General features: G+C 40.8%; 1 protein-coding gene across 8 annotated transcripts in view; it reads right to left on the reverse strand.

Moving 5' to 3' along the window:
- The window catches only part of ABCC5 (ATP binding cassette subfamily C member 5), a 203,767-nt gene that overhangs the window by 52,715 nt on the left and 134,373 nt on the right, over window positions 1–16,679 (reverse strand). For 5 of the 8 annotated variants that reach the window (XM_068546326.1, XM_068546331.1, XM_068546325.1 and 2 more), the window contains exons 3-8: window positions 7,963–8,120; window positions 7,622–7,777; window positions 6,820–6,967; window positions 1,762–1,995; window positions 1,438–1,611; window positions 678–825 (exon numbers count right to left, since the gene is read on the reverse strand). In XM_068546326.1, coding sequence (XP_068402427.1) covers window positions 678–825; window positions 1,438–1,611; window positions 1,762–1,995; window positions 6,820–6,967; window positions 7,622–7,777; window positions 7,963–8,120 — 1,018 coding nt within the window. The other 3 variants (XM_068546330.1, XM_068546332.1, XM_068546333.1) reach the window with 3 other exon arrangements.

Here is a 16,679-nt window from a genome sequence, read left to right on the forward strand (position 1 = left end):
TTGTTGAGATCTTTTGGAATGCCCAGCTAATGTGCTAATTATTCCTCCAGACTTTGTGGCATTTACATACGACATGTTTATGTCTGCACTGAATTTACGGATCAGGATCAGGGCAGGCACTGAGAACCTCGTGACTCAACATAAATCAATTATTTGAAAAGAAACCAAATTAAAACACCCCTGTGAGTTAGTGGCAGAGCGAGGCCCAGAGTCCAGCTGTCCTGACCTCCAGCCTAGCCCTTCTCCCAGCACTACCCCCAGGGTCTCACACCCACCTACCCGTAGTGCGCATGCACCCACAGAGTGGTGGGGGCAGAAGTGGAGCTCTCAGTGGCCACTTGATACTGTTTTCCGTGATGTCTTCACGGCCAGACCAGAAAATTATGGGCTGGATGAGAGTATAGATAGGGGGCTTTGAAACTGAACAAATTACTCATAACCAGCTGAGTTATCTTGGAAAAAATCACAATTTTCTCAGGTCTCAATTTCCTCATTTGTGAGATGAGGTTATGGGTGCCAGTCTCTAAGATCCCTATCAACGTAAAGCTCATAGGCTATTATAAGAACATAAGGTATTATGATCCTATGACATTAGGATTCCCAGTAGCTAATGTGCTCAGGAAGCACAGAAGCCAACATCCTTCTACCATATACACATATGAAGTCTTTCAACTCACTTTGTACACTCTGAGAGAATGCTTTGACCCAGGCATACATTTTAATAAATTTAATGTAGGTGAGGACTTCATTCATCTTCTGGACACGGTCATCTGTGATGGTCACACATTTTCTCCTGAAATATGCAGTGATCCGTGATACAAACATCTGAAAGGAAAAGCGATGTCACGCCAAATCAGAGCTTATTCAGAGTTAGAACTGTCTAGTCTTTCTGGGAAATAAATCCACTTAAGACTATTATAAATAAAGTGAGCATCCCGTAGTTGTACTGCTTTTTAATAGAAGTGGTCTATTAAATGATAATCAAATAGTATTTGACTCTTTATCGTTTGGAAGAAAGTTAAGACAAGTAAACATCTGTCCTCAGAGTAATCACAGATACCTATGCTACCAGAGGGAAGCGGGAGAGCCATATCAGTTAGTATCACCTTGAGGTGCCGTGACTCAACCTCTCCTGTGTTACCTGGGGGAACCAGGGTTCACCTCCTGACCTCCTTCACTCACACTCCCTCTTTTTAAATCTCACTTAGGAGCTACTGCCTTTATTCAAGTGACATCTGACGTCCTCTGAAGTCAAAATGCTGCCTGTATGGACTGAACACTGTCTAGCTCTTTTTAGACATTTCCAAACCAGGTACCTGCTTTAAGGAAATTTCCAGTCAAAGATGTGATACCTCGGTGGTGCCTACTATATATAGCCCAATGTAAGTAACTCATCTGAGGAGAAGCTGCCAAAATACGGTAAGGAGGCTTACTCACCATTGCAGGATAAAAGAGGATAAAAACAGCTGATCCCAGGAAGCCTGTTGGTCCCAGAATAATTACATTATAAATCATGCCCAAGATGGCAATAACAGGTCCTCCAGCCAACAAGCTGCCAACGGCAGCTGCCTCGAACATCCTCTGTCCATCGTTGGAGCACAGGTTGATGAGCTACGAGACACAAAGAGCAGTGAGTGGACACTGCGAGGACACAGGCGCTGCCTCAGGAGGAAGAGGAAGGACAGAACGGGGACCCAAGGGAAGGAAAGAGCTCAGGTTGGGAGCTTTCTCTCTGCCCTGAAGCAGACACCCCTCGCTCACCTCACCCACGGACTTCTCCTTAATGTTCTTCAGCTTAAGGATCTTCTTAAACGCCATGGTCAGGATGGCCCCCCGCAAGCGGACCCCAGTTCGGTAATTCAATGCCCACGTCAGTGCAAGTGACCAAGAGCGCACGATTTCTGTCAGGAGGAGGCCCAGGACTAACAGCAAGCTGTACTGGAGGTCAGACTCTGTGTCCTGGGTGTACTCCAGGAGGTGTTTCACCATGAAGGCCTACAGGGAGAAACACACACCGCAGTCAGCCTCTCCACGGCACTCACACGCCACGCCACAGTTTTATGTTAGGTTAGAAAGAGGAGGCAGCTCCACTGTACAGTGACAGGTGCCTAAGCAGAGAAAGACCTTCTCGGAGGACCAGCTATTGCTGACGGTCCACCTGCAGCTGTTTACGCAGAGCAATTTGCAGGAGGTAGGTCTAATTTGAAACTTTCTTCCTTCAGGACACCACCAAAACCCATACTCTTTCTAATGTAACATAAACCTGTCCATGAGCTGAAATTCATTCTCAACACACGGTCATTAAAAAGTATATATTTGACCTTATTCCAGTATCTCCACACAATGATACATTTCTTTACATGAAATTAAGACCCTTTTTTTTTTTTTTTTTTTTTTTGGATCGTTTCAAACGTGCTTATTTGATAAAAAGGAACAGTGTACCTACAGTTGGACTGGGGAAGAGTGAGAAGTGCATTTGCAAAACATTCCTGAAAATAAACATCAGCAGTTTAATAGTACAGAAGAGAGCAAACAAAGCAAGACTATTCCAAATCCAGAGACCCTCCCAAGGGCCCTCCCACACTCCCCGCTCCCTCCCAAAAACAAAAACATGTTACCTCAGGTAGCACATGTCTAACACCACCTGCAGGGAGGGAAGGCAGCAGCCCCCAAGAACCACCGAGTGCCACCTCCAGCTCTGAGGTCCTGCAACGCCGGAGCACACACTCACACGAGGCACATTCAGCAACAGGATTAAATACCAGGAAGTGGGAGGTAATGTACTTTTATTGAAAATGAGAAAAATAAAAAGTACCATCTTCAAAGAGCATCTCACAGACACTGTACAACAGGAGGAGCATTGCGGTAACATACATGGGAACATACAGAGTCGAGTTATACAGGGCTAGCCAGCCAACAGGTCTGGCCTCGACTGTTGTTTTAACTACACACAGTGGAAATTACAGCATAGAACCAATATCTGTTTCCAGAGTCCGGAGTAGCGCATCAAGCTGACAGCACTTAATCGGTTAGGGCTCCTGAAGTTGCAGTTAGTCTGCAATAGAGGAGATTCTCCAGGAATAAAGACCTTGCTGCTAAGGAAAGAGAATTAAAAAAACAAAAAAACAAAACTGGAAACTCCCCAAAGAGTTGACTCTGCTTAAAATCACCGGTGTTATTGGTTCACTAGGCTGTGAGGAGTGACCTCTGCTCCGGAGGGAATACAAAAATCTAGGCCTCAAGGAAAAACGGGTGGCATCCTTCAGAGTCTTTTCGAGTCCTTGCAGCTAAAGTTGATCTTGCCAAAAATGAAACAAAACAAACCACAACAAAAGAAAGCCAAATCAATCCCCCTCCCCGAAGGAAGAAGATAAAATTAAGGAGAGACCCATTCACCCATCTACACCGATCCTTATAGCAAAGGGTACTGTAGCTGGAAACCAGCGCTTGAATGACAGACAAAAATGGAGGCCAGAAGCAATTGTCCTGAAGCAGCTAACGCTGAATTCCAGAACCCAGACTCTCTCTGGGTAAATCGGTATTTCTTGTTTTTCCCGAGAGGAAATTAATATCGGATGTCAACTAGACCCTAAGAGATTCCCGCCAATCAGATTTATGTCAAGTCTCAGTAAATAACCTGATCAAATAGATAGGAGATTTCAGATTCCAAGAACTATCGCATCCCATCTCTCCCCTCCCTCGGATTTTTAGGTTTTATATCCATTGCTTGGGTCACCACTGCATACAGCTGGGTTGTTGGCTTACTAGCAAGAGGATTGGCTTCTTTTCCAGTATGCAATCCAAAATGTGGAACTGAGTCACTGAGTGGCAGGGTCAAAACCCCATTTTCCTCACGTGAAGCAACTCAGTAAGATGGCGGCGCAGTAAAGCATTTTCTCACACACCTCGGCACTGACGGAGCAGTCTCCAAAGGAAGGCGTGAAAGGACAGCAGGTTGTAGTTTGGGGTTCCTTCCTTCCCATACCTTTATTGTGCCACTTTTCAGCACCAGGTAATAGCATTAGTACCTCCCAGAGAGGAGGAGCAGGGGGAAGGTAAAAGACAAAATGAATGCTTACACTATGCAAAACTTTCAAAGGGGAGGGAAAAGAGGAAACAGCAGATTAAGGAATTTCCAACACATAGGGGGTTTTTAAAAAACAATTACATTTCAAACCATTTTGTATGGAACAAAGAAAAAAAAAAGCTTTTCATGAAAAATCTAACCAAAATTTCGTTTTAAAAGGTTACAAATTAATCATTTAAATTTAAACAAACTGGGAGATAACTCGAGATTGTCAGCATAGTTGTCTGGCTGTGGAAAGCATTCCCAGTGAATAAACATTACCTTACCTGAACTCTTGGCGAGAGATTCTGCCCAGCTTGACTCTCTCATTCTGACCGCAGAATACAGCCATCCTGAAAATTCTAAAGAACAGCTTCTGTCACTGGTTCCACTACAGAGACACTCCCCCCAAATCCAGATCCTGACAGCATCAAGCAAGCTGCAGCTGGAGAGAGGCCGGAAGGGTGGGAAACTTACCTCTCTAGAGGCTTTTCACTGTCCTTTCCCCAAAAGGCCCGTGAGCAGAGTTAGCATTCACCAAGAGATAGCACTGCAGGAGGGAGCCGTCTCTTGCAGATCTACAGGGCGGATGCTAATCCTTTACACACAGATCATAGGTCAGGCCTGGTCTTTTAAAACTGTTTTAATCCAAGAAGGCCACAAATCATCTCTGCAAGTTTAGCAATTTGGTCACTCATCGTAGGTCAGGACCACACCCTTAGAGATTCTGGCTCTCCATTAACACTATGGTGACCCTTGGACACCGTGCGCACAGGGCACTGGTCCACTGGCATCACTGAAACCTTAGATCACCTTGATCATTAATGTCCAGCCCCAGCTGGCCAGCAGTTAAAAAACAAAACAGAACACAGTCACTTGATTGTGTTTTATTTGCTCTGCATATGGCTACCAAGGTTCAGTGAGACCTGAGGGGAGATTAAAAAAATATATGGTATCTGGGGAGTCAGATCTTACGTAGATTTCTGTAAGAACAGACTAAGCCAGTTTGAAAGCCTTGCCATATTAGAAAACGTGCAAAAATCTAAAATGGATGTTCTTCCAGAGGATTCAAATCCACAGGTGGAAGGTATGCTCATTGCTAATACTAATCTCAAACCCGATCCTTCAAATTTCCAATTAAAAAGAAATTTGTCAGAATTAGAGCTCCAAAAAAAGAAGTTTTCATTGCTTACAATTTGAAATCTTTTTTTTTATTAATTAGAGACACTGTGGATGGGACCATTGCTTTCTTGATTGTTCTAGGGGAAAATCTCCCGAAATAACACAGGCCTTAAGGTGCTCTTCCTCAAGAGGGTGGAGAAAAGGAAAAGCGTGCTGCTGTTTTCCTATTAAAGGAAGGCTCTCAGCTTTCCCTGGCATCTAGAAGAGTTTACTAGAGATTAGTATTCCAGTGCGCTGTGCCTTAAAAGAGAGATAAAGGAATATGCAGATGCTCAAGTGAGTGACTGTAAGGCCCCCAAGCTGAACAAGCATAAGAAACTTTTTTTCCCAAGTGAAAAATTAAAATCCCAACAATCTGTGGAATTTTGGGGGGGAGGTGGGAGGAGCCAATTAAATTCTTGCATTGGCCAAATGGAATCAAGGAAGCCTGTATACCGTGCTACCCAGCTGAAAGAATTCTTCCAAAGATCAGAGCAGCCACCAGCCCTGTAGTGAAACAATGACAGAAGCTCTTCTTGGGGGAAGCTGGTCCTATGAAAACGTTTGCCATTTTGGTCAGTGACATGATATTCAGTTACATGGTCCCTCTTACTTAAAACTTATACAAAAATATGTTAGTTGGTCAATTAATAAGAAACCCAATACCAGAAAAGTAGTGTTCTCTGCTTCAGAAAAGAGATCAAAACTTTTAAAAGGCATCAGACATTAAAAACAAAAACAAACGAACAAACAAACAAAAAAACATAACAGAAAAACTGCAAATTACTTTTACCTAATCACCATGCACCTTAGGCCCATACTTACCAAAACCATGAACCTCCAGCTTACCCACACACGGAAAACGCACAGAATAAGGAGTACTACGGCTCCGATGCCTCAAGGCAAATATGTAGAGAATAGATTTAATCAAAGTCTCAAGTGTAAGGCAGCACAGCAGGTGTAAGAAACAGGCGTCCAGAAAACAGCGTGACCGTCACTCTTCTCCCCTACTCTGCTTCAGCAACGCTAGGAAAACCAGGGCTGCCACCCCAACACCTGCCACACGGTTTACACTGTAAACCAGAATTTGAAATGGACTTCAGGTTAGCCTCTAAGAACCTCAACAGTCGTCCAGCTTCTTGAGGGCTCATGTGCCACAGAACCGTCAAACATGTGACAACTCTGCCCCCAGACCTTCAGTGTGTCACCAGCACCAACGCAACAGCCTACGCCACACAACACTGCTCACGGCACTGTGAGACACCTTTCCCGAACCAGGACTGTCGTTTCGTGTCGATACGCGGCAAAGCAGCGCGGCCCTGGGCAGACCTGGAGTCATTCAGCTTCACCCCCACCCCAGGGAAGCAAGCCAGGTCCGCTTCTCCTCCGGCAACGCGGCCCCCTCCTCCTTCCAGTTCTCACAAACCACCATTCACCCCAACATCAACTGCGCCCTTGCAAAAGACCTGGAGGCATCTCTAAGGCTGCTAACTAGCCCAAAGGTGAGGGTGACCCCTGCAACAGAACAAGAAGGTTACAGCTGGCCGTGGCTGGGGCCCTGGAGACTGTCAGGAAGGATGGTTAGGACTTACTGGTCCACTGAAGCCAGCCAGCTGCGTGATCATCAGGCACACGATGGAGAGGATGAGCCTGGTGCGGCAGAAGGTCCACACAACCCTCCGGAGGGAAGCAGCGTCTGGCCCAACTTCATGCAGCTCTTCTTGCCACAGTCTCTCTAGTCTTAACAAGGGCACATGTCCTCCGTCACACATCTCCCCAGGGAATACGCACACCGCCCCACCCAGCCTCCCTCCTGCCACCATTCACACCAGTCTCTCCTTTCAAGTTATGTACAGTGTTCACCTTCTGGGGAAGAAAGACCTTTCCTGGGTAACTACATATTTACCCTGTATAGGGAGCCTCTCAGGATTCAGAAAATGATGAGAACGAAAGTCTTTCCTTCCACCCAGAAAAATTATCCCTGAATAGAATCTGCCTGTGGATAAGAACTTCCTTCCTCAAGGGTCCCCAACCCTTTCTGAAGGATCCTGTGGTAAAATGTAGAGTCGTAACTAGATTTTAATCATGACAATCGGCTACCACAAAAATGTATTCTGTCACAAGGCAGCAACATAATCTCCCTGCAGACTCAGGAAGAGAAGCGGGGCTGAGAGAGAGAGAGAAAGCCCGTGGTTAAAACAGGATTAAAGATGATATAGGAGATAAAGCAGAAGAGCAAAGGGAAAGTCACCCCCAGGCTACCCTCCCTCCATAGGATAGCTCAGATCCTAAAAGGACACAGAGCTCTGGACTTTACACTGCCGGACCCACACTCCTAGCTCAGGCCCTACACAACCAGAATGTGGGAGATGAGGGTGGATCAGAGACGCCTACCTTCTACAGTTCACCTCGGAAGACTCGTACTTGGACAAAGACCACACGTCCTCCGTTGAGAGCTCCCCCTTCTTGTGGGCTATGCGAGCCAGAGGAGAAAGCCAAGAAAAAGTCATACAGGAGAAGAGCCCAGCATTGTCCACTGGGTGCTGGTGTCTGAGGAGAGAAAACCCAAAGCACAAAATTGTCAACGCACATGGAGAGGCTAGCCGACACTTACAATACAATGTTTAGTATACAGAACTCCTGGCTAAACCCAGGTTTTCTCCAAATAGTCTAATCTTAGCCCGAATTTTTTTTGGTGCTTCACAGCCAAGCCACTAACCAGCAGAGCCTCTTACTTGGAAGTGGTCCGGATGGGCTTCAGAGCACTTAAGCTATGATGGTACTTTCCCTTGGGATGTTCCTCATCCAGGATTCTGAGCTGAGAATGCATGGAGGCATCCAGGGAAAGGCCCTCAGCTCGGGCTGCTGCTTCCAAGGCATCTTGGCAATCCAACTGTTTCAACAGATAGGGAGGGAAGGCAAAAGCACAATTAATGAACATTAGAAAAACAGAGAGTACCAAATCTACCTGACATAACAGCTCAAACTGCAAACCAGATTCATCTTACCCAAGAAATCCCAAGGGTCAGGAGGTTAAACACTAACTTGTATGATATGAACTTGCTAAGGAACATTAAACCAGATACTTAAAATGTCTAAACTAATAGACTTCATTTTTTTGAGCACTTTCAGAAAAATTGAGCAGAAAGTACAGAGAGTTCCCATATACCTCCTCACCTCCCCCCGTTTCCTCCATAATTAACATCTTGCATGAGTGTGCTACATTTGTCACAACTGACAGCCCAATACTGATATATTATCACTAACTAAAGTCCACAGTTTACATCAGGATTCACTCATTGTGTTGTATATCTTAAAATTTATATTTTTATCACCAAAATGTTTTATCTTTCATTTCCCAATATAGACTGAGAGTCAATTACTACACTACTAACTGCAAATTCTATTGCCCATTTTCTATGGTAAAAACTTCACAATCCCCCCCCCCCATTATCAGCCCTGTCATGCAGAAAAAGCCAGGATGCACACATGCCTCCTCTCTCTCTCTTATCAGCAACAGGGAGAGCAGAAGCGGGGCTCTCACCCTGGCTGCCCTGCTAAAGAGCTCCTACCCAGACTTCTGCAGCATGAAGCAGAGAGTCTCATGGGTGGAAATACAAAGTTATACATATTTACTATAAAGTTTATAAGTATCAATTAATCATATTAACAAAAATGCGTATAATTCAAAGTCTGACTGTGGCAGAAGAGGGTGGACCAAAAATCTGGACACATCTACGCCCGTTTACTCTAAAAGTAACCCAAAGTCACTTAATTTTTTAAAAAAGTTTATTGAAGTATAGTTGATTTACAATGTTGTGTTAATTTTTGCTGTACAGCAAAGTGATTCAGTTATACATATATATATATACGTGTATATATATATATATATATATATATATATATTCTTTTTCATATTCTTTTCCATTATGGTTTATCCCAGGATATTGAATATAGTTCCCTGTTCTATACAGTAGGATCTTGTTGTTTATCAACCAAAGTTACTTTTGCAGTTACTGTTGCAGAAACATAAGCATTCTTTTCCTCAAGTAAGGATTATAAGGACCTTATGCTTTTCTCACATTCTCACAAATATTTCCAGTAATTATTGTGAACTAGCAAGAAAGAATAGATCCCCAGATCAAGAAAAAGTTAAGTGGTGCAGCACCTAACACACTGTGCCTCACACAAAGTGGAGTCTCTATTTTGACACACCACCTCTTTAACACACAAAACAGAGGCAACTCAAATATTAAGGATTTGTGCCTGGTGGTCACCTGCATGCCTATGTGGCTCTCTCCTCAAATACAATAGCTTTAGTTCACAGCATACTTATGAATCTTCAGATAAGTCACTGCTTAGTGTCAGGCAAGTACACAGAAACTGGGAAGCATTTTTTCCCTTTTGTCAAAGGCAAGGCAAACTTCAAAACAAAGTCTACCTTCAAGGGAATAACAACAAAACGTGACAAAGGAGTCAACACCAAGAAAAGAATGAAGTCATATAAAGTCCTCAGGTATAAGGTGAACACTTATTTATGGCACCTAAAAATGAACTTAAGTCTACTGAGATTCAAGTACACAACAAAGGTTTTTTTGTTTTGTTTTGTTTTGTTTACATAATATTTATTTAACCTTTAAGCTGCCCATAACCACAAGGGGAAGAAAAGAAAACAATTAGATTGAGAAAGCAGAAAGACACGCTAAAAATACAAACATACTCTCTGTAAGGGAGGAGAAACTGAGAATACGTACAGAGTAGGTACAGAAGGTGACAAGGACCAGGCTTATTTGGATGTTCTAAGCTTCAAAAGAAGACAAAAATTAAATAATACCACTTCAAGTACACACTGGATAGCTGCCCTAAATGAACGATATGCTGGGTCACAAGGCAAACCATAACACATTTCAAAAGACTGATACCACAGTGTATGTACTCTGACCACAAGGGAATTCAATTAGAAGTCAGTAACAGAGATAACATGAAAATCTCCAAATATCTAAAAATTGCAACACACTTCTAAATAATACGAGTTAAAGAAGACATCAAGTCAAAATTAGTATATATATTCTGAGCTAAATGATAAGAAATTGTAACACATCAAAATCTGTGGGATGCAGCTAAAGTGGAGTACAGAGAGAAATTGTGAAGGCTTTCAAAGCGTGTATTAGAGAAGAACAAAGAGTGAAACATCAATGCTCTAAGGTAGGGGTTGGCAACATTTTCTGTAAAGGTCCAGATAGTAAATATTTTAGGCTTTGTGGGCCAAAAGACAAAACAGAGGATATTATGTAGGTACTTATGTTACAAAAGAAAACAAATTTCTACAAAATATTTATTGCCAAAATTCAAAATATAGTAATACTAATTGAGTACAATTTTTTTGGTGGTACAGGTCTACTAATGAGAAGAATGAAATTCTTTTATGAGGCAATAACATTTCACTTAACTGGGGTTTAAAATCGTTTTCCCTTGGTTACATTTCTTTATACTAATGATGAAATATCAGAAAGGGAATGCAAACAAATTGTCCCTTTTAAAATCACATCAAAAAAATAAAATACTTAGGAATAAACCTCACCAAGGAGGTGAAAGACTTATATACTGAGAACTACAAAACATTAATAAAGGAAAATGAAGATGATTCAAAGAAATGGAAAGATATCCCATGCTCTTGGATTGGAAGAATTAATATTGTTAAAATGGCCAGACTACCCAGAGCAATCTACAGATTTAATGTGATCCCTATCAAATTATCCATGACATTTTTCACACAATTAGAACAAATAACCCTAAAATGTGTATGTAACCATAAAAGACCTAGAATTGCCAAAGCAATCCTCAGGAAAAAGAACAAAAGAGGAAGCATAACCCTTCCAGACTTCAGACAATACTACAAAGCTACAGTAATCAAAACAGTGTGGTATTGGCACAAAGACAGACATACACATCAATGGAACAGAACAGAGAGCCCAGAAATAAACCCATACACCTATGGTCAATTAATCTTTGACAAAGGAGACAAGAATATACAATGGGGAAAAGACAGTCTCTTCAGCAAGTAGTGTTGGGAAAGTTGGACAGCCACATGTAAATCAATGAAATTAGAACACACCCTCACACCATACACAAAAATAAACTCAAAATGGCTTAAAGACTTAAATGTAAGACAAGACACCATAAAACTCCTAGAAGGGAACATAGGCAAAACATTTTCTGACATAAATCGTACAAATGTTTTCTTAAGTCAGTCACCCAAGGCAATAGAATTGATAGCAAGAATAAACAAATGGGACCTAATCAAACTTATAAGCTTTTGCACAACAAAGGAAACCATAAACAAAATGAAAAGACAACCTATGGACTGGGAGAAAATATTTGCAAATGATGCGACCGACAAGGGCTTAATTTCCAAAATATACAAACAGCTCATACAATTCAATAACAAAAAAACAAACAACCCAACTGAAAAATGGGCAGAAGATCTAAATACACAATTCTCCAAAGAAGACATACAGGTGGCCAATAGGCACATGAAAAGATGCTCATCATCACTAATTATTAGAGAAATGCAAATCAAAACTATTGTACAATGAATTATCATCTCACACCTGTAAAAATGGCCATGATTAAAAAGTCTACAAATAATAAATACTGGAGACAGTGTGGAGAAAAGGGAACCCTCTTATACTGTTGGTGGGAATGTAAATTGGTGCAGCCACAATGGAAAACAGTATGGAGGTTCCTCAAAACACTAAACATAGAGTTGCCATATGATCCAGCAATCCCACTCCTGCGCATACACCCACACAAAACTATAATTCAAAAAGATACATGCATCCCAGTGTTCATAGCAGCACTATTTACAATAGCCAAGACATGAAAGCAACCTAAATGTCAATCGACAGATGAATGGATAAAGAAGATGTGGTATATATACACAATGGAATATTATTCAGTCATTAAAAAGAATGAAATAATGCCATTTGCAGCAACATGGATGGACCTGGAGATTATCATACTAAGTGAAGTAAGTCAGAAAGAAAAAGACAAATACCATATGATATCACTTATATGTAGAAACTAAAATATGACAAATTAACTTATTTACGAAACAGAAACAGCCTCACAGACATAGAGAACAGACTTGCGGTTGCCAAGGCGGGAGAGGGGAGGAATGGATTGGGAGTTTGGGGTTAGCAGATGTAAACTGTTATATACAGGATGGCTAAACAACAAGGTCTTATTGTATAGCACAGAGAACTACATTCAATATCCTGTGATAAACCATATGAAAAGAATACGAAAAAGAATATATATGTAAAACTGAGTTATTTTGCTGTACAGCAGAAATTAACACAACATTGTAAATCGACTATGCTTCAATAAAATTTTTAAAAATTGTTTTCCCTTTTCATCAAAATTGATTGTAAATTTTCATCTGTTAATGCTGATTTGTAACGAGATTTTATAATTTCATCTTTGAAAACCTCTTTTCACACAGATAGGTACAGCCAAGTACTGAATCAATCCATGAGTATATGATTTTAGTTGAGTGTACTTATCTCCTGGTAGGCATCATAGGATTCTATTAGATTATCCTCTTAACATTTGCCTTTATCATATCATTACATTGCAGATTTGTCACTTCCAATTCAAAGTTAGGTGGAAGTCACTGAATGGCAAAATTAAATGGACTTTTTTTGTGTGTGTGGCAAAATACATACAATATAAAAATTGCCATTTTTACCATTTTTAAGTGTACCATTCATGGGCATTACTTATATTCACAATGTTACGCAACAATCGTCACTATCTCTTTTTTTTCAATAAATTTATTTATTTATTTATGGCTGCGTTGGGTCTTCGTTGCTGCACGTGGGCTTTCTCTAGTTGCGGCGAGAGAGGGCTACTCTTCGTTGCGGTGCTCAGGGATATACATCGTTGCAGTGCACGGGCTTCTCATTGCAGTGGCTTCTCTTGTTGTGGAGCACAGGCTCTAGGCACGCGGGCTTCAGTAGTTGTGGTATGCGGGTTCAGTAGTTGTGGCTCACGGGCTCTAGAGCGCAGCCTCAGTAGTTGTGGCACACGGGCTTAGTTGCTCTGCGGCATGTGGGATCTTCCCAGACCAGGGATGGAACCCGTGTTCCCTGCATTGGCAGGCAGATTCTTAACCACTGTGCCACCAAGGAAATCCCTCATCACTACCTATTTCTAAAATTAATGGATCTTTTCAATTAATCTACCACAAAGGAGGCAAGAATATACAATGGAGAAAAGAGTCTCTTCAATAAATGGTGCTGGGAAAACTGGGCAGCTACATGTAAAAGAATAAAATTAGAACATTTTCTCACACCATATACAAAAATAAACTAAAAAATGGATTAAAGATCTAAATGTAAGACCAGAAACCATAAAACTCCTAAAAGAAAACATAGGCAGAACACTCTTTGACATAAATTGTAGCAATATTTTCTTGGATCTGTCTCCTAAGGCAAAGGAAACAAAAGCACAAATAAACAAATGGGACCTCATTAAACCTAAAAGCTTTCTCACAGCAAAGGAAACCATCAACAAACTGAAAAGACAATCTACTGAATGGGAGAAAATATTTGCAAATGATATGACCAATAGGAGGTTAATATCCAAAATATATAAACCGCTCATACAACTCAGTATCAAAAAAACAAACAACCCAATTAAAAAATAGGCAGAAGACCTGAACAGACATTTTTCCAAAGAAGACATACAGATGGACAATAGGCATGTGAAAAGATGCTCAACATTGCTAATCATCAGAGAAGTGTAAATGAAAACCACAATCAATTATCACCTCACACCTGTAAGAATGGCTATCATCAAAAAGACCACAAATAACATTAGTTGGCAAGGATGTGGAGAAAAGGGAACCCTGTACACTGCTGGTGATAACGTAAATTGGTGCAGCCACTATGGAAAACAGTAAGAAGGTTCCTCAAAAAACTAAAAATAGAATTACCATATGATCCAGCAATCCCACTCCTGGGTATATATTTGAAGAAAACAAAAACACTAATTCAAAAAGATACATGTACCCCAATGTTCATAGCACCATCATTTACAATTGCCAAGATCTGAAAGCAACTTAAGTGTTCATCAACAGATGAGTGGATAGACATGGTGTGTATATACATATATATACACACACACACACATACATATACATACAATGGAATACTAGTCAGCCATAAAAAAGAATGAAATTTTGCCATTTATAACAACATGGATGGACCTGGAGGGTATTATGCTTAGTGAAATTTGTCAGAGAAAGACAAATAGTATGTTATCATTTACATGTAGAATCTAAAAAGTAAAACAAACTAGTGAATATAACAAAAAGAAAGAGACTCATAGAGAACAAACTAGTGGTTATCAGTGGGGAGAGGGCAAGGGGGAAAGGCAAGATACAGGTAGGGGATTAAGAGGTACAAACTACTATGTAAAAAATAAATAAGCTACAAGGATAGATTGCACAGCACAGGGAATATAGTCAATATTTTATAATAACTACAAATGGAGTGTAATCTATAAAAATTTTGAATCCCTATGTTGTGTGCCTGAAACTACTATAACATTGTAGGGACTTCCCTGGTGGTGCAGTGGATAAGACTCTGCGCTTCCAATGCAGGAGGCCTGGGTTTGATCCCTGGTCAGGGAACTAGATCCCATATGCATGCCGCAACTAAGAGTTTGCATGCCACAACTAAGGAGCCCGCGTGCCCCAGCTAAGGAGCTGGAGAGCTGCAACTAAGGAGCCTGTGAGCCACAACTAAGGAGCCTGTGAGCCACAACTAAGGAGCCCGCCTGTCACAACTACGAGCTGGTACAACCAAATAAATAAATAAATAGATTTTTTAAAAAAGAAGAAACTAATATAACATTGTAAATCAACTACACCTCAATTTTTAAAAATTTAAAAATTAAATAAAATAAAATGAATGGATCTTGAAATATGGAAATTTCCTTTGTACTTCACTGAGGTTCTGAAACACACTGCTGGAACTGTAATTTTTTTTTTAAATATTTATTTATTTATTTGGTTGCACCGGGCCTTATTTATTTATTTATTTTTTTATATTTATTTTTGGCTGTGTTGGGTCTTCGTTTCTGTGCGAGGGCTTTCTCCAGTTGCGGCAAGCGGGGGCCACTCTTGATCGCGGTGCGCGGGCCTCTCACTATCGCGGCCTCTCTTGTTGCGGAGCACAGGCTCCAGACGCGCAGGCTCAGTAGCTGTGGCTCACGGGCCCAGCTGCTCCGCGCCATGTGGGATCTTCCCAGACCAGGGCTCGAACCCGTCTCCCCTGCATTAGCAGGCAGACTCTCAACCACTGCGCCACCAGGGAAGCCCTGGAACTGTAATTTAAGCTCAGAAAATATATAAACTACAAATCTGTAAGGGAATGGGGACCCCACTTCTTATTTCAAGTTTTGATAGCATGAGAACTATATAAGGTGACTTGACATTACTTATGATTCAAACATTAGTTGTCACTGAAATTACTTTGTCACAGTCTCATTTCAGATTCCCACCAGCAATCTATGAGAGATCCAGTTTCTCCACATACTCGTCACTGCCTGGTATTGTCGTTATTTTTTATATTAGCCACCTGAACAGGTGTGGTTTAGTGTTTAATCATGACTTTAATTTGCACTACCCTAATGGTTAATGATGTTTAACATCTTTTCCTATTCTTATTTGCCACTCATATATCCTTTTGGGTGAAGTGTCTGTTTAAGTCTTTTGCCCATTTTCTAAATGGATTGTTATTCTTAGTGTCGCATTTAGAGAGTTCTTTATCTATTATGGATTCAAGTCCTTTGTCAGATGATTTGAAAGTATTTTCTCTCTTAATAGGGTCATTCACGGAGCAAAAGTTTTATATTTTGATCAAGTTTAATTTGTTGATTTTTTTCTTTTAAGGATTGGGCATTTAGCGTCATGTCTAAGAACTCTTAGCTCTAACCCCAGGTCATGAATATTTTCTATGTTTTTTTCTAAAAGTTTTATAGTTTTAAATTTTGATCTGTGATCCATCCTGATTAATTTTTTGATTAATTTTTATATAAGGTATAAAATTTAGGCAAAGGCTCATTTTTTTGACTATAGCTGTCCAATGTTCCAACACCATTTGTTGAAGATTCATCTCTCCATTAAGTTGCTTTTGCACCTATGTAAAAATGAGTTGGCCATACTTGTATGGGTCGATTTCAGGACTCTATTACATTGACCTATTTGTCTATCCCTTCACTGATACCATTAACTTGATTACTGTAGCTATTTTGTAAGTCTTAAAATAGCATAGTGTGATATCTCCAACTTTATTCATCCTTTACAAAACTGGTTTAGCCATTCTAGTTCTTTTGCCTTTCCAGGAGAACCAAGTTCAAGATTGAGGAGAGTTTTATAAACATC

Source organism: Eschrichtius robustus, chromosome 6, assembly GCF_028021215.1.
Source record: "Eschrichtius robustus isolate mEscRob2 chromosome 6, mEscRob2.pri, whole genome shotgun sequence".
In the NCBI taxonomy this organism is placed as follows: Eukaryota; Metazoa; Chordata; class Mammalia; order Artiodactyla; family Eschrichtiidae; genus Eschrichtius; species Eschrichtius robustus.